This window comes from Corvus cornix, chromosome 1 (genome assembly GCF_000738735.6).
Source record: "Corvus cornix cornix isolate S_Up_H32 chromosome 1, ASM73873v5, whole genome shotgun sequence".
Lineage (NCBI taxonomy): Eukaryota > Metazoa > Chordata > Aves > Passeriformes > Corvidae > Corvus > Corvus cornix.
In genome coordinates this window covers 38,792,689-38,810,862 of record NC_046332.1, presented here as the reverse complement: position 1 = coordinate 38,810,862, position 18,174 = coordinate 38,792,689, and the positions used below count along the sequence as shown (strand labels likewise).

The following is an 18,174-nucleotide window of genomic DNA, read 5'->3' as shown; positions in this document are numbered from 1 at the left end:
ACTATCCTTTCTGGGAAGAAATTTTTTCCTGATGTACGACCTAAACCTCCCCTGCCGCAACTCGAGGCCATTTCCTCTCGTCCTGTCCTTGCTGCGCCCTCCTTTCAGGCAGTTGTCGAGAACGATAAGGCCCCCCCGAGCCTCCTTTTCTCCAGGTTAAACACCCCCAGCTCCCCCAGCCACGCCTCACAAGCCCGGGGTTTGCTCCCAGGGCTGCTGTGGAAGCTGCTGCGGCGGGGGCGCCTCAGACCAGCGGTGAGCCCTGCCAGCCCTCTGAGGAGGTGCCGTACCCCACAAGCCCACGCAGACTTTTTTCGGGAATGCACCTAGGACGGGCACAAAGAACTAAACTACCACACGACTGCGCTGCCCGAAACCTCCGAGTGAGGCGCCGGAGAGCGCCGAGGCGGGACTCGAACCTGCCACCATTCGCCACCCACTGCGCGCCAACTCAAACATAACCCTCCTCCCGACCCCTACCGCGCCGTGACAGCACTTCCGTAAACATCGCGGCGGGATGAGTGACAGGCACGGCGACCAATCGGAACGCGCGGGGCCGTGGCGGGGCGGGAGGCCGCGCTCGGCGGCTGAGGCGGCGCGGCGGGAAGCGGCGGGCGGTGACGGTGACAGTGGGGCGGGAAGCGGCGTGTCCCGGCACGGAACGGAACGGAACGGAACGGAACGGAACCGAACGGGCCCACAACGGCCCTGGAGCCGCGCGGTGCCGGGAGGCGGCGGTGGGAGCGGTAGCGGTGCCTCATTCCTTGAGTTCAGCCACGCTGGGCGCGGGCGCTTCTGCGTGTCTGGAGTAAGGTGTAGCCTCTCGAGAAGTTACTGTGCGTGCTGAGTTTTGTTTGGTGCTGGTTTCCGCCTCTGTCTCTTAACGGTACTGCTAAATCATAAGCTTGTGGAGCAAAATACGTATGCTCATGTATTCTTTTTTTTTCTCCCCTTTGAATGGCACGGTGTAATAAGTGCTTTGTTCTACCGGTTTATATTTTGGTGTGTTGCTGCAGCCTTCCGATGGGGATGAAACCAGCTGTCAAAAGATACGAAACAAGAAGTAAGACAGCAGAGACAGAGCTGCCGTCATCCAAATCCCGAGTCGATTGGAGACGCACTAGAAGGGAGCTCATACTGCTGGACAGCAATGACGAATCCTCAGCCACCTCTGAGGAGGTGGAAGAGTCTACCACATCAGAAAGTGAAACAGATGAAAAAGACCAAACGGCTGTGCAGATCAGCCTTTCAGACCAGGAGGAGAAAGGCCACAGTGGGGAAGTAACAGAAGATGGTGACGATGAGTGCGTTGTGCCTGGGAAGCGTAAGAGGTCGAGCACCTCTGTCATGTATGACAGCGATGAAAGTGAGGACAGTGACATACTTGTTAGAAAGGTTTCTGCCAAACGCCGCTGTATAATAGATGACGATGAGAGTTCTGAAAAACAGCAGCCTGATAAAACATGCCCTACAGAGAATGTTTCTACTAATAGGAAACAGCAAGTGCTTGCAAAATTGAAAGAACTTGCAAGACAAAGCGCAGCTCGGAGATCCTGCAGCAGTGCAAATTGTGAGGTCTGGGTTTTATCTTTAAAATTTAATTGGAGAAAATATTTAATGTGAGGAAGAGTTAAGCGATGCAAATCAGTGGGGGTTTTTGGGTTGGAATGCATGACATGAGTAGTTCTGTAATATTTTAATAGTCACATTAACTAGATAACAAGATTGACTTCTGAAAATCTATCAAATTATTTTTATCAGGAAGCACAATACCTGCTGAAGTATCTTGGAGATTTCATGTTAGCTTAATTCTTAGAAGTTGACTGAAGAGAGGTACATGGAAATAGCTAATTTAAAGCTGAAAGTAATTGTCATCCAGTACAGAATGATGTATTTTTTTGGAAATGCATGCTTTCTTGTTAATTGAACAAATGGTGTTATTAGATGGTCAAAAATCTTAGCTGGTGTGTGAGTATTTTGTCTGTGCAAATGCTGAAAATTCTTGTGTTTGAAGTACTTTTAAAAAATTTAATTAGGATTCTAATAGTGAAGCAGAAATGGAAGAGGAACCGCTCTGTCAGTTGCCCCCCACACCATCAGAAGGTAGTGAAACTGACAGTGGCAGCATGAAAGATTTTATAGTAGAGGAAGACGAAGACGACGATGACGATGATAATGACAACACAGAGCATGTGAAGAGTGAAAATCAGCCACATCAAAAGCAGCCAAATCCATCAAACAGTGAGCTGCTGGCACAGTACATCCCACAGTGTAAGATCAGAATTAGTGATGATTCTTTATGTATAACTTGTTCATAGTACTGTAATAAAAATTCACAGGCTGAATACAAATGCTAAGGAATAGGATATGATAGTTAAAAGCATATACCTAAAAGGCTTCAATTTATTGTGAAAGCTTTCTGATTTCCACAGTAAACTTTTACAGTCTTTTGGTATCTAACTAAAGAGAGGGTGTAAGCTGGGGGCGAGGAAGGGCAACCTTATTGCACAAATTTTTTTAAAGTTGGTCTGATTTAGGATGAAGTAGGCTGCCTATGATGCATTCATTCCTGTGGAGACCTGAAAGCATCATCCTCCATCCTACGATCTTGTGGTTTATGCTAAAAGCAGCTATGTTAATCTGTCCAAATTCTGTTCTTACCATGAGTTTGCGGCTTGGGATTTTGTTTTTTGGATTTTTTATTCGGTTGGTTTTTTGGGGGTTTTTTAATGTATTTTTGTTCTGTGGTGGTAAGACTTGGGACCAGAAGTCTGGAGGGGTTTCTGACTTCATTGGCCAATCTCGGCGAAATTACATAGAGCAAGAAAACTCTTCAAGTTGTTCTTTTACAAAAACCAGTTTCTGGATTGAGCAGAGAGACTTGAAACAGAACTTTATGCGAGTTATTCCATATTTTGTTGTTCAGAAGCAGGTATGTATGACTGCACAGTCAGTGCTAGTGTAGGTAGTCACAAGTATTTGTGGTATTTTTTCCCCAGTGAAGACCTCAGCAGAACTGTATTAGAAAGAAAGAAAAAAAATGAACAAAACAAACAAAATGCAAGCAAAAAACCCATGACCACAACATAAGCCTGGCCTTCTCTGATTTACCTTATTTTCTGCTGTTCATAGAACAAATTATTCACTTCTCTTAGTGTTTGTAGCTCTTACTGTGGACTCTTCTTGCTTTAAGCACGTGTCTTTAGGGTGCTAAAATTCTGTAGGATCATTGGGATGAGAAGCACAATTTAAAGGCAAAATCCTATGAGTGTGGATGTTGTACATTGAAATTATTTCTAATTCTATATTTAAATAACTTTAAAATTTTAAATTTACAATACTGGAGAAAAAGAATTCTTACAGGACTTCTAAAATGGCTTGCTTTTTTTTTCCCCCCCTTCTTTTGGTAAATTTTGGTTGTATTGCTTTCTTCCCAGTATCTCGCTGTGATCATTATGTACACTTCAAAAGAATAGTAAAGGCTTTCCTCATAAATGCAATTGATGACACTTTTCTGAGCTCATTATATGGTAAGTAAATTGCATGAAATAATGTAGTAATTCATTCAAAGTTGTACAAAGTCATTTATTCTAGGGAAAGGTGTTTCTCCTGATTAGGGTCCTGAAATCTGTGGTTTTCCTGCTATCTAACTTTGATGGGGGAGTGCAGAGGGGACTCTTATCTGAAAATGATACAGTAATCTTGGAAAAATGTGTAGACTTAAATCTTAAGCACAGAAGGCTTAAAATGCCTTCTTGAGATGTAGGAATGTGTTTCTGTGTTACTAATCAGTAGTAACCTTTCCAGCATGAAAACCAAATTCGTTTCGAAGCAGGTATCTCAATGAAAACATTGCAAGGTCAGCTGGTTTGTTAAAGTCTCTTGTGCTTCACAGCTTTTTTTCTCAGGAATTAAGGAGAGGACTCAGTGTCAGATTGTGGAAGGAGTCAGTAAAGTGCCAAAGAGTGGAGGTTTTGGTGTCATCTAACTGAGAGGGAATGGAGAAGCTGAAGTATCCCACAGACCTCAGAATAAAGGCTGTATACACTTAGAGCTGAAAATGTCTTTCTTCTACCACTGCTAGTTCTTTCAGGTGTTTGGTTTGGTTTGTTTCAACAAGTAAAAACAAGCTTATGGAAAGTAATAAGTAAACACTGTCAGATTGATGTTGTAATAGCTTCCTTCTATTTCAAACGGCATCTGCTCTATAAGATGTAACAACTTACCGCCAAGTTGCTGGAAGTAAATGAGCTCTGCGGGTGAGCTGGAGGTTGTACGTGAACCTTGTATGAACATAGCCTAGCATTACAAAATTGTATTTTTATAACGTAGAACGGATTGTTCCGAGTTAATGGAAGTGAATCTCTTCATTAGTTTTGATTCAAGAGCAGCTACTATAGTATTGGAGTTCACACTTGCTTTTTATTGGGAGGGATTTTGTTTTGTGGTCTAGCACAGCCTCTTCAATCTCATACTGCAGATGTGTGTGTAAAGTGAATATGGACAAACAGTTAATTGCAATTATGGTGGCTATAATGACAACTACTTTGATGTAGAAAGGTAGATAGCCAGTGGTCCTTCTCAGCTCTGCTTTTTTTTTGGATAACAGCTTTGCTAGAAGACATGGGAAGGTAGCTGAACTAAGTTTTATATCTGTACAGACTGAAGTTCCAGGACAGTGTGCATTTCCCTGCATCTAGGGAAGACCTGTTTAATTCCTGGAGTCCAGTATGTATTTGGGAAACAGTAGTGAAATAGTGGTAGTTTTACACATGCTTGTGCTTTTTTATTTATTTTGCTTGAGTAAGTATTTGGAAGTACTTATGCTGTCTAACTCAACGCATCTGACCGGTGCTGCTGAAGTAAAGGTCAGTTTCTCTGTGCTCTTTTATAAGTAACAAAGAGAGTTGTCAAAATTTCTGCTCTGAAGTAGCTCAGAGGAGTTTGTTTTCATGGATTCCAACCACTTCCGTTTTACATTATGAACAAATTAAACAGATTGGTCAAAAAGCAAGACATTCCCCCACATGCTTCCTCCTTTTCCATTATTTTAAATGTAACTGAATGAATGGATCTCGATTTGGGATGAGAGCTTTTGACTTGATTGTAGAGTTTATTTATGTACCGCTTTTAAAATGATAAAATAGATGCCTTTATCAAGATGCATGGATTGCATGGATCACTTTTATGGATAACAGTAACAAATGTATTGAATAATAGTTTAGTAAAATCATTCATAGTTCTTAGTATGAAGAAGCATAATGTTCTTGAAATTTTTTTCTAAAGAAACTTGTACAACATAGGGTGCTCAGCAAATTAGTAATGATTCTCACTGAACAGATGGAACAAGACAGAAGAAATATGCACAGGATATGCTGCTCTCACTTCATTATTTGGACGACCGCTTCATTCAGCCACGTCTTGAGAACTTAATCTGTAGAAGTCGCTGGAAAGATCGATACAAGGTATGTAGATTCCACTTGAAATGCTGAAATGGCCTCCAAATAATTTTAATGCTGTAAGTCTCTGTAAAGGTGCAACGATCACTATAATTATATATACTTTTTAATAGAAACTATTGTTCTTTAACTTACATAATTTGTTTTGATGCTTATATAAATATCAGAAATATTTTATGTGTTTATAACCAGAGAAGCATTCACCTAGCAGAACAGAATCTGTTCTCAGCTACCTGAATGTGTCTCCTGCTAACTTCAGCAGATGACTTTTGAGGATTTTTTTGTCACTTGCTAAATGTTGTAACAAAAATTTTCCCTCCTCCCACAAAACGGTAAACAGTACGTTCATTGTGAACCTTCTACTACTATTACTACTACAAAAAATTAAGTCAGTATAGAGTAATTAGTCACTGTATGTATATTACTAGAAGGGTATTAGTGTGATAGGTGTGATGATCTAATAATCACTGTAATAATGGAGATTTGAATCTCTCTCATTTCTCTTGGACTAATTGTGTGTGAGTACAGAGTACTCAGCAGCCTGTTGGAGGCACTGTTCAGTTGACAGAGATTCTTTAATGTTATTTGGAATCTGTTTTTCAGGAGCGTGTGGATTGTTACCCAGATGTTCGCATAAGCTTAAAAGATACAAAAAATATGTCTTGTCAGGCCTGTGAAATGAAGCGGTGTTGTAAGTTCAATGTGTTGCTCTCTGGAAGGCTTTATAATAGTAAAACTTTGGAAGTGGATGACTTCATGTCAGATGATAAACAGGTAATTTCAAACCAGCACTCTGATTTTTAAGCTTTATGTAGTATTACAGAAAATCACTTATCAACACATCTAGTCTATAATTCTAGATGCAAGTGTTAGGCTATTGTTTTTCCATGTCTAAGCCCTATTAATTTTTAAATACGAGGAATGATTTGGAGGAGTATAGACTTGGATTTAGCTTCATAATTATGAAGGAAGTTCCTATAAAACTTGAAAACATGAATGGAGGCATTCCCCTCTGCCTGCCTCTCCCCTTCCCACTTTCTTATATGTTGGGAAACAGGTAATGAAAATTATCCTCAAATAAATCCAACTTTTATCAAGAAAAGAAGTCAAATGTTTTTCTATGACCTTTGGTTTTGCTTGCATCACAATGACCCGTGTGCTGTTACCCCTTAGTGAAAAAGCCCTTTACCTTTGCGTGCCTATAGCGCCCTTAAGACTTTCCCAGCAGGAATCTTGCTTTGATTAGCTCTCAGAAACTTTGTAAAAGTAACTTCTGTATGATGGACAATCATCACCATTGAATGATTGTGTTTTCTATTTTGTTGCAAGTAAAGTTTGTTCTGCATTGGGTCGCTAGGTTTACTAATTCTGTGCCTGCTCTGCCTGTAGCACTTGGAGGGTCCACGTGCACTCCAACAGCTCTTGTTTGCTTTAGGTTCAAACACTGAGTGAAACAGTGCAATGGTCATCCTAACAGTCCAAGTGCAACCTAGTCAGAATTTACTGCTTCATTCTTCAGGTTTTTTCCCACGTCTGCTATTTGCCACGTAGCTATTCACTCAGGACAAAGTATCTTGGCACCTCAGATGCATTGACACTTGAAGTTGCTGATCTCCTTTCAAGAAGACTTGTTCCTACCTACATCAATGCATTTTGTTACAGCCTTTTCCCCATTACTGCATTATCAGAACTACTTGTCCAAACTAGAGAACACTTCCATTTAAGTAGTCTTGCATCTGTTTCTCCCTCAGTTGTCCCTTCTAGAACATTTTGGATTAAATTATTTTTTTTTTGAGTAAAAGGCATCTTTCATGTTGTTACATAACATTCCATTAGGCAGTCATTTTAGGTGACTTGAGCAGTCACCTAAAATAATTAATAATAGCCTAATATAATTTTATTTCACAGCTGAGCCTTTTGAAAACCTTGAGTCTTAAGAACCTGGGTGTTTCTAATATTTACAGATCTTCCCTTCAAATTTACAGCTACACATAATTGTTATGATTAGGTATGCATATGACCTTCAGTAATGCAATTCATGACTTCTTATGATAAATTCAAAGCACATGATTTGTCAAGACTAAAATATTGCTGCAGTTATTTACCAAGCTGAGATCCAAGTTCTGCCTTTCTTCCCTTTCAGGAGACACAGATGGTACTTTATTTGTGAGTGTAAAAGAATTTTTGAATACAGCTGAAGTGCCTCACAGTATTTGTTGAAAATAAAAAAAAGTTTCAGAACAAGGAGTTTTTTCAGTATATTTGGTAATGAGGTGTAATAGGATTTCTTAAGTAAAAATAAAGCGAAGCCCTTGTCAAACAGGGCGTATACCTTACTGAACCTCAAGCCTGTATTGCTTGGAGGTTTGCAAATTCTTTAGCTTACAGATTTGAGAAGTGTCGCTATGATTATCATTTTGTTATCATACATACATGTAATATACATACATCCATGTAATGCAGGAGCTTAAAAATCCGTGCCAGAGTTTTTCTTATGTTACAGACCCTTCTAAGCAGCAGTTGCTGATACTCTGTTTTGAAAAGTATGTATGTGCATGATAGTCAAGAAAGCTAGGCTTTTCCAGCAATGCTTTTCCCCTTTTAATCCTGTTTATTACAGGAAAACAGTTAAGTCCTCTGCAATCATCCCAGCACTGATGCTGCAGTCTGTCGTACAGTCATTCTTCCTTACGTACAGATCACCGATTTAAAAATACTCCATTTTTCATGGGAAGTGTGTGCCTTACCCAACCAGAAATAATTAGTGAACTAGCAGAGTTTAATCTTTACTTAACTTCCAACTTAACTGCGGAAATAACAGTAGCAATTCCCTCACTGCTGACCAAATGTTGTCCTGCATAAAGTATTGTTTATTTTTCACTTTGGAAAAAACTTGAAGTATTCTATAGAATATCGAACTCACTTGCTAGTTCAATTTTGTCCCCTTCAGTTTAGCAGTACAGAATGGGAGCTTTTTTTACCCTGTGTACACCAGCATCTGGGGACATGTCTGCTATGTGCCTGCTCAGTATAGCTCAGTGGCTGTTAAACAGACTTGGGAGAGAGAGTAATAGAGCACTTTCCAGTCATTTTTGATAGTGTCTTGTAATGCAACGTTTGTGTTCTTGTAGTGACCTGCAGTTTAGACTGCTAAAAGTACTATTCTCAAGTTGTCTTTAAAGCTCTGCTGGCAATGCATTGATCAACTTGTCCTGCCAATTTAGAAAAAAATATATAAAAGAAAAAGAGGCTCACAGAGCTACATAAAACTTCAATTTCACAAACTTAATTGACTGATAGAGAAGGCAGTTCAGCACTGACAGACCAAATTGAACGGAAAGACATAGTTGGACTACTTTCTATAGATTTGTTTGAAAATACATGAGAAAAGTAGATGTGAAGAGAACAAAACCAGACCTCCAACCTCCTTCTTCTGCATAAAACTTTCCTTTTCTCTCATCTCTGAAGTATTCTGCTTTGCCAGTAGAAAGAGAGGAGAAACAGCTGTTCCAGTTTTGCTTAGGCTTGCAGTGATTGTTCACTGTGTAGGTGCCAATTCTCATTTCCCCACGGTCAGGGAGAATTGCAAGGTTTAGAGATAGGTGTCCCCCACACTTCCTTGCTCCTTATGTAACCTGGATTATAAACTGTTTCCTACTCTCAGTCATGGTGTTCTGTTTATAAACATGCTTAGAGGACATGGATTCAGTCACTACGTGTTGTGCTATTGTCCAACCATGCTGCTACATTCCATACAAAGTGATTTAACACAACTTTGGCTGATAGGGCCAGTTTGAGTAGATAAGTTAAGCATTAACACAGAGGGACTGAGAACTGTGAGGGGAAAAAATTAGAGTAAGTACAGTACTGAGATTCTTTCCAAAGCTGCATTCTGAAATAGCATTGTATTTTTAGACTATCTTTCTTGCTTAAAAACACAATACATAGTTACATTTATACGGTATTTAGCTATTTGCCTTTGGCATTTCTCTACCTTGCACATAAATAAGCTATGAAACTCGCTGCCACAGGATATTTTGGAAGGGAAAAATAGTATTGGGTCCCAAAATGGATTAGACAGGTTCTTAGGGAAGGTTCTTTCACACTGTGGAACATGATAGTTGGGATGAGACAGACAAACTCTTGACCGCCAGAAAATGTGTGGTAATCTTCTGATCATTCTAATGTTTGTGCTGGATCTTATACTAACTTCCTAAACGTCTCCTGCTAGCTGTTGTCACAGGGGGAAAAAATGGGCCATCAGTTTGATGCAAGATGGTATCTCTTATTTTATATCACATAATGTTCCAAATGCCACACCTCATTGCTTGGGATTGCTTGGGATACTTGAAAAGTTGTGCAATGCTCTATGAAACATTGGAGCTCAGTTCTTCATTGCTGCAGTATTTGAAATGGTGCTTTTGGAAATGTGAATTAATCAAGGCTCAGCATTGGTTGGTAGGTCTTGCACTTCAGAAGCACCTGCACCACCAAACGCAAGCCTTAGTTTTTCAGTTTTGGGGATACTAGAAAATGGAGCTGTGTATAGGTACAACATGTACATGATCAGTAGAGAATTAAAATATAGGCATTTTTTATCTCAAAATGTTTTAACATTTCAGTTAATAACCATTTACTGTCGGTCAGATCAAAAGTTCTTTTAAGTTAAGTGTGTCTCTTTTGATTTAACTGATATTATGCCTGGTGATATCCACTGAGCTGCTGGTTAATATATTTAAGGAATTGAGATATATTCATATAGTTAAGAAAATACATAACTAATATGTATAAATTTTGTTTAATCTTTATAAGTACATTTTTCTGTTATTGTCAGCAGATAAGAGCTAGTGCTAGATTGCACAAGTAGGTCAGGTGTTTTGGGGAACTGTGGGGTATGCCCAGCCCCTGCCCTGGATGGAGGCCTGCTGATACGGAGATTGCACAACCTCCCAGCAGAATCCCCTTGGAGAAGGCAGCTCTCTTCAGTGAGGGTGAGAGAAAACAAGAACCATGATCCTCTGGGAGACCCTATGTAGATTCCTTGTAACCCATTGGCTTCTACCCTCTCACACCCACCCTTGTACCCCTATAAGATCTACCCTTCTCCCCTTGAGTTCTGAGAGCTCATCCCTGGCTTCCCCTTTGCAGGGTGGCAGGCTAATAAAGCTGCCTCATGTGGAACTGCTCTACGAGCCTCCCGTCTCTCCTCCGGTCCAGCCTGGGGTTTGCCTCGCAGAACAAGAGCTGAAATCACTCTTGCTGAATCACTAAAGGGCTGACAGCCTGCTGAGACAGGCAGCCTTTCTGCAGAGGCATCCCCGGCAGCTGAGGGAACAGCACAGACCTCTGGAAGACTGTCCCTTGTGGGGCGCTCTCTCTGGATCCGTCACAGCTTCCTGGGTCTGAGCCACAGACACCAACCCGGCCGCTATAGGGAACTGCTCACAGATGCAAACATTTGGTCATGCATTCAGAAAAGCTCCCTGAAAATGTGGGTTATAAGCATTAATTAAAACTTAACTTTATTGTAATTTGAGAGTATTCAGATTATTAGAAATAAAAGGTAGCACTGTTGTGGCTCAGAAGAAATAATTTTGCAACTTAAAATTTGGTTGATTCTTATACATATATATGTGTGTGTGTGTGTGTAATCTAAAACAGCAATACAGTTGCAGCTTGCATTACCAATGCAGAGAACTTCAGCCATTTACATACTTGATATGCAAAGGTGTGACAAGTCATCAGTCCAAAACAATGCTGTTCTTGGAGGATAAGTTGATGAGGGTTTTTTTTCAGAAAAACTAAATCAGTTACTTTACATGTGTATTAATTATGTTGCTTTTTAGAAAACCTGACTTCCAAAAGCCAGCCAGGTAGATTTCTTACCTGATAGGCTTTGTCTCCATGGGTTGGAGTAGCAATCAGTGCGCCTGTGGGTCATTTACAGAGGATAGAATCTTCTGACTTGCCATTGTATCTATTGGAAGTACTGTTCTGGTAGACGTGGAGCAAAATATACCCTTGTGAAATGCAGGATGTGCTTAAACACAGGTGAAAGTTGAGTCTTGCTCCCTCCTTGCACCTCCAATGTCACATACTCTTAGTGAACACTTAGGATAGCCAAAGGTTCTTCTAACCAATATATTACTCAGTATTTTCATGGTAGTGCTGATAGATTATAACAGATCTATTCTAATCCATGCTCTGATCATGTAGTAACAGGCACATTTACCATTTGTTTGTCTATAAATACTGTTGTAAAGAAAACTGTGAAGTAAGACAGTTCCATCTTTTCTGCCTGGAAATCGTGGAAGTAAAACTGGTAATAACTGGGAGATGCAGAGGCTTTATTTTCTGCAGCATTATGGTTTAGCTATTCCTTCCAGACAGTTGCAGATTAACATTTGTATTGTGTGAAACTTCAAGTTCAGACTTTATTTTTTTGAAATTCAACCTCTCCATTTATTAAGTAGATGCTTTGAAGCATATGTCTATATGTGTTTATATATCTTTCTTGAAGAAATATTGAATATTTTTCAGTCTACAAAATGTTAAAATTGGTATTTTATCTACCTAGGAAGTACTTAGATAGTAAGCAAAAATAAACAAATGATTCCTCTTCCTCTGCTTTCACAATATGATGGTTGTCTAAAGTGTTAGTGATTTTGTAGCAAAGTTCCACAATGAGATAGGAAAGGTACAATCAATTACAAACAAGACTGTGTTTGCAAGAAGACTGCACTGATAAGCTGCCATTGCTTGGACTTGCTGCCTGCCTGCTTGCTCAAAAATCCTTGTGCTGTAGCTGTGAAAACTACATGGGTGTGTGCTAATTTTATGCACGTAGTGTCATTCTGTTTATTTCATTATTCAAAAAAATTTCCTGGACTGACTGGTTAAATCTTACTAGATTAGCTCACCAATTCTGTGTATTGTAAAGATAACCATAGTTCTGTCAGAGAGAATGATTTGTTCGTTCTGGCCTAGGTTTTGAAGGTTGGCGTGGTGTGTGCAAATCGTACAAGAGTTTATCACAACTTGAAGCACTTCAAGTACAAATTGTACATGGGTTGCAGCTCTGTTGCTGAACTGGATGGTGTTGAGGATGAACCAGTCAAAGACACAGTAGAGCGGCTTTTCAGCCACTTAGAAGAGAGTGGGTGGATTCAGAAGGTATGACTTGGTTATTTCCTGTATCCTTTTCCAAGCAGATAAAAGTTCAGATAAAATGTCTGATTTAATGGATCAGTTCTGAATTACCAGCTATCAATAACACAGCTCAACCATTCCCCCATTTCTGCTGACCCAGCATTTCAAACAGTGCTGTGCTGCTGTGCTCACACAGAGTTTGCATCAGCTTTTGACATGAAGCTTTTTGACAGCTGCATGATCTCTGGGCTGTGGTGGGCAGGCCCCTGTTCCATTTGAAAGCAGCAACACAACAAACTTGAGCTGTAACTTAGAAAGATGGGAAAGATGTACATGAGGCACAGCAAGAATATTTTAGGATTCTGTTTACACTGAAGTACTTTGAATTATTCAGAACCACTTCATGAACTATTTTAAGACAGTTTGTAGTACAATTGCATGTAGTATGCTTTTAGATAGAGCTTCTAAATTGTTATTGACATGCTTGGTCATGTGTTGAACAAGAAAAAGCAGTCTGTACATAATACAGTTATTGAATATTGATAAATTATACAAATTTTGTTTCATTCACAGAGATACAATGATCTTGAAGATTACATGGAAGATGCAGACAATTTTCAAGAAGAGAAAATTGATTAAGAGGTCATATAGCTCTTTGTAAGACATCTTAAAAATGTGAATGGCCTACTTCATCTGCATGCACTTTATCTCTGCCTGGACTTTGAGATTTCTATGTAGGCTGTTGCATCTAAATTCATATGCCTTTAAACTACTGTTTGATAATGTGCTGTATCTTTTTTTTCTCATCTGTATCAATATAAACCCAAAGTTTTACCAAATCAGTCCTTCCAGTTTTACTGCATTAATCACTTTAGTTTCCTACTGTTGGAAGTATCAGTTCATTATCTATTTACTTGTGAAATAAAACTTCCACCTATTTATATTGAGCTGCATTGTAGGGAACGTAGGAGATGCTGAGATCTTTTGAAGTGGGTATATTTGGAAAGGTAAGGCTTTGTTACACAACAACTTAGGACTTGCATCTTACCTTCCTTATTGCTCATTATGTGCAAGTAAGTCCAGTCAGTTAGAATGATAGTTACAACAAACAGGACCCAAATGCAAAGATCTATTTCTCCTTTGAGGAATCAGTATAGACAGTTGCAAGGCAACAGAGGAAATATTCTGCAGTCCTGACTACATTTGCAGCACAGTAGTCATTCCTCTCTTGAGAAAGTAGGTGATGAGTCACAGTATAGGCGTCATACAGACTGAGTCTGGCTTAGCCATCTAAATGAGCACATGGGCCCACATTGCTGTCTCTGATAAGCAGCTGGGGCAATTTACTGAGATTTTAAACATCAAGTTACATTGTGCAAACATAATGGCAGCAACTTGGAGTAACTGCAGTCCTAAGAGAATGGATTAATATGCCCATGCAAGATAAGCAAGAATTCTTCCAGTGTAACTTAACAGAAAGTAGGAGTTAGTCAGAAACGGGATGCGTAGCTTACAAGAATTTCATGAAACCCAAATCAAGAGTAGATTTTCATGGATTTAAGAAGGGTTAAGTATGGTACTGTCCATTCTGGAAAATTGGACATGAACTGTAAATGTGCACTTGCAGCCCAGAAAGCCAACAGTGTCCTGGGCTGCATCCAAAGCAGTGTGGCCAGCAAGTTGAAGGAGGTGATTCTGCCCCTCTGCTCTTATGAAACCGTACCTGGAATGCTGCATCCAGCTCTAGGGTCCTGGGACAGGAAAGACTGGATCTGCTGGAGCAAGTCCAGAGGAGGGTCACTAAATTGATCAGAGGGCTGGCTGTAGATAGGCTGAGAGAGTTGGAGTTGTTCAGTCTGGAGAAGGGAAGGCTCTGGAGACCTTATTTCAGCCTTTAAGTAATTAAAGGGGACCTACAAGGAAGATGGAGAGGGACTTTCTACCAAGGCCTGTGGTGACAGGCCAACAAGTTTTAAACTCAAATAAGGTAGGTATAGATTGACATAGGGAAGAAATTCTTTACTGTGAGGTTGGTGAGGCACTAGCACAGGTTGCCCAGAGAAGGTGAAGATGCCCCATCCCTGGAAGGGTGTTAAGGTTAGGTCAGGCTGGGGCTCTGAGAAACTCTGGTCTACTGGAAGATATCCCTGGCCATTATGATCCTGTCCCTTCCAACCCAATTTTTTCAGTGTTTCTGTCCCTGTATTTTGGGCTGCATATAAAAAGAATCAGATATAGCCTAAGATAAAAGTGCAGGGCACAGGGTTTTGAATCCCATTAGGAACTGTTCCTACATCTTGCTGTATGCACATACTCTTATTAGTCTTTTGTGGCTGATCAACTTAGTAAAAGATACTGTTAACACTCTGAACCCTTTTAACAGGTTACTCTGTCAGCAGCAAAACTAATGAAACTTGATTTCTCAAAGATTTGTCCATAAGAAATCCCCACATTCATTTTGCCACTTTACTGGGAACAGATATGCTCATTGGGTAGGCAGCTGCTGCCAGGTGTATTGCTTAACAATGAACATCTGCTGGCTTTTTTACATAGAGACTGTACCTTAGATTTATCATTCACTACCCCTTTTCCCACATTCATTGCAAGAAATGAACTGCTTTTACTTTTTTAAGGACTTGAAATCCAGCAATGTTTCAAATGCTATTAGGGTGAGTTAGTAGCATCAGTACTCCTTTGTACCACATACAGATACAAGGTATACAAAACCAAGATGAAACTTCCCGGTAAACATATTGAGACTTTTCTGTCAAGAAAACTTATATTGAAGATTTGGACACATAAAATTCTGAGGTTTATATGTCTGGTATCTATCTCCCTGGTTACCAAAGCTGAAGGTTTTCTTCTCTATTTCTTTTCCTCCCTCATCTCTGTTATGAGAATATTGGTGGGAACACACCCATCAACTTAAAAGTACTCAGGAATCCATCTTGAATTTATCCCTTTTAGTTAAAATAATCCTCCTTGATACCTCACTTCTTTCTGTTAACAAAATCTCTATGGGTTGGTTTGCTTCTCTAGAACATAACATACATTTGGTGTAACTTTATTCTCACAAAGGAAAACGATTCTGAAATTAGTTCTGTACTATGTAATGGAGTATGGCCCCTTAGAGCCTTCCTGACTGGTCCTAGTTTTTGCTACCATACAAATTTTCTGAAAAGTCTCAAGACTATGATTGTTGCTTAAAAATTTTGTTGTCAAAATGAATGGTTGATCTCTCATTTTGCTGCATTTAAACTGTTCACTACCAAAGTAAAGAATAAGTTTGTGAAATTCTGGCTTGCTGATTACAAGTAATATTTCAATAATGCATGCAGTTTGATTGAAAATTGAAACGGTCACATTGTTGAATGATTAGTTTTACTCATTTTTTGATATCACAGACCTTGTTTCTCACCTCCTCTTCATAGACCTAAAAAGCGTGTGCTATCTACTTCTTGTTCCTGCAGGCATTATTTTTCCAGATCATTGTTTTTTCTGTTGCTAACAGGGATACAAAAGTATCCTGATGGAATTTCCTGGTAGAAGGTGCTTCCGTAGGTTTACTAATCTTGTCTGTGGTATTACCAGTGGGACTAAGAAAATGCCTTAAATTGACATCACTGATTTCTGTTTCAGTAAGAAGCAGCTATTTGATTTGGCAGCTGATGTGATGTTTTTGTGTGTATTGTGTCTCTTAAACTCTGATATTCCCCTCACTGAGATGGGAGGAAGTGATAATATTTTTTGTGGCTGTTGTTCTACCTGATGTGTTTCTACAAGACAGCAAATGTGAAGTGTCATTATATCACATTTACATTTGTCTTCACCACAGGAAGTTAAAAAATGGTTTAGAAGAGTAAATATGTAAAAATTTAGATCAAATTTTCCAGGTCTGTCTGCAAATGCTAGTACAGTATGAAGCACAAAGAAGACTTACCCCTGAGACTTTCTATATATAGAAATAATCAGTAAAAGTACTTATAGAAGAAAAAAAAGTGCAAAAATCTAACGATGGGAGTCGTTAGAAATCTGACCAGTCTTTCATGCTTTTTTTTCCAGATCAAAGAAGTTGAGTGAAGTTAGGAGGTGAGAGAATAAAATGTTTGTTCCAGTAGGATATTTTAAATTGGTTTTAGTGTTAATTTTTGAAGCAGTAGCTCTAATTAAGATAAAGTACCTGTCTTAATGGAACAATGAAGAGAGCTCGGTATGCGATTAGACTTTGCACGGGTGATTAATGATCATACTTGGGAATTACTTTAGTTCCTGTAATGTTTTGATAATCTGCTCTAGTTTAAGTTCTGTAACTGGAGACGGTGATAATGATGAAGTTCACACAAGGTATTTATGCACAGGATCAGGCTTACTAACACAATGTACTTGTGGGACAGGAGGTACTTTTTGCTCTATATTCTGTTCACATCTTGCAGTGAAGTATGAAAAGAAACGATTTTTCTCCCCGTGTCCTTCAGTTTTTGGAAAGAAAGTTGTTTGCTAATAGTAGATAGCTGTTACTGTCACTTTTTCAACAGTGAAGGCTTCTCCTGTTTCCAAAAAGCTATTTTTAGCACTTCAGCAGGCAATTACAGGCAATTCCCATGCTTAACTCCTCTAGTGTACATTTATTTGGATAAATAAAGACTTCTAGTTTTATCCTTTTTTAAGTCTGTCTGGATAAACAGAGTGGGCTAGTGTGCATGTGTGCTACACAAACACTTGTAAATACAATACCATTCCAAGAGAAATATCCAGCACGCACAAAGTAGACTTTAAAAAGTTGCCTCTCTGATTCTGCTTTGAGAACAATTTCTCAAATCTATTTCTAATCTGAATTTAGAGATTAGGCAAAAGAATGTAATAAAGTATGATCTACCAGCCAAGGAATAATATGAGAAATATGTGAAATTATGTTAAAAGAACCGGATTATACCAGTGGCTCCACTTCCCTGAATAGTTGATGTGAATTTTGGTAATTGTCTAGGCAGTAAGTGATGACATGGGGTTGTTCGGGGTTTCTTCCCCTATTGTTTATTAAATAAGATGTAAACACAGTTTCCTTGTATTAATTAGTCTTAGTTTAAAAAAATCCAGAAATGCTCTGTTCAAGATTGCTTACTTTACAGTTTAAACAGAGCAGCAATTACATGCACCTTGTGGCCAAAATTTAAGGATGAGAAAACTGACTCAGGTGCAGTCAGACTCTACTTCAAAGTTAAACAATTTGCCAGGTGAGCAGCATCATACGTGAGCCTGCCTAGCTGGGAGTACCCCAGGAAATAAAAACGGCAAAGAACCCTTACTGAAAAGCAAATAATGGAAATAGCTGAAAATTCAAAGCTCCGAGTTTGGAAAGTCCTCCGCAGGATTGATATTAAGCATATGCCATTCCAGTGGAGTTAATATAACTTAGAAGCAATTTGATACGTGATTTCTAAACACAGATGAACAAGGCATGTGCCGAGATTGAAGCGTGCACTCAAGATTTTAGGCGGCACAGGTTCAGCACAGTCTTTTTGTTCCATTTTTGGAAAGTTATTAGCACGATGGGATGTCTATGGTGAGA

At 39.4% G+C, this 18,174-nt stretch overlaps 1 protein-coding gene across 3 annotated transcripts; it reads left to right on the top strand.

Annotated features, from left to right (window-relative positions):
* Positions 1 to 514: 514 nt before the first annotated feature.
* Positions 515 to 17,275, top strand: CCDC82 (coiled-coil domain containing 82). 3 transcript variants are annotated; one of them, XM_039563657.1, is made up of 8 exons: positions 515 to 813; positions 1,017 to 1,575; positions 2,037 to 2,271; positions 3,438 to 3,530; positions 5,341 to 5,465; positions 6,063 to 6,233; positions 12,447 to 12,632; positions 13,182 to 17,275. In XM_039563657.1, exons 1-8 carry the CDS (start codon positions 518 to 520, stop codon positions 13,245 to 13,247), a joined length of 1,731 nt encoding a protein of 576 aa, XP_039419591.1. In that variant the 5' UTR covers positions 515 to 517; the 3' UTR covers positions 13,248 to 17,275. The 3 variants fall into 3 exon arrangements, with proteins under 3 accessions (XP_039419591.1, XP_020440295.1, XP_010398923.2); XM_020584706.2 differs by having other exon boundaries at positions 721 to 836; XM_010400621.4 differs by having other exon boundaries at positions 721 to 886.
* The last annotated feature ends 899 nt before the right edge of the window (positions 17,276 to 18,174 follow it).

What these genes read in the sequence shown, in the direction of transcription:
- CCDC82 (XM_039563657.1), top strand. Translation starts at nt 518, where the DNA reads ATGAGTGACAGGCACGGCGACCAATCGGAACGCGCGGGGCCGTGGCGG. An exon ending in GCAGCAGTGCAAATTGTGAG is followed by an intron (nt 1,576 to 2,036) that starts GTCTGGGTTTTA and finishes AAATTTAATTAG; the next exon opens with GATTCTAATAGTGAAGCAGA. An exon ending in GCTGGAAAGATCGATACAAG is followed by an intron (nt 5,466 to 6,062) that starts GTATGTAGATTC and finishes TCTGTTTTTCAG; the next exon opens with GAGCGTGTGGATTGTTACCC.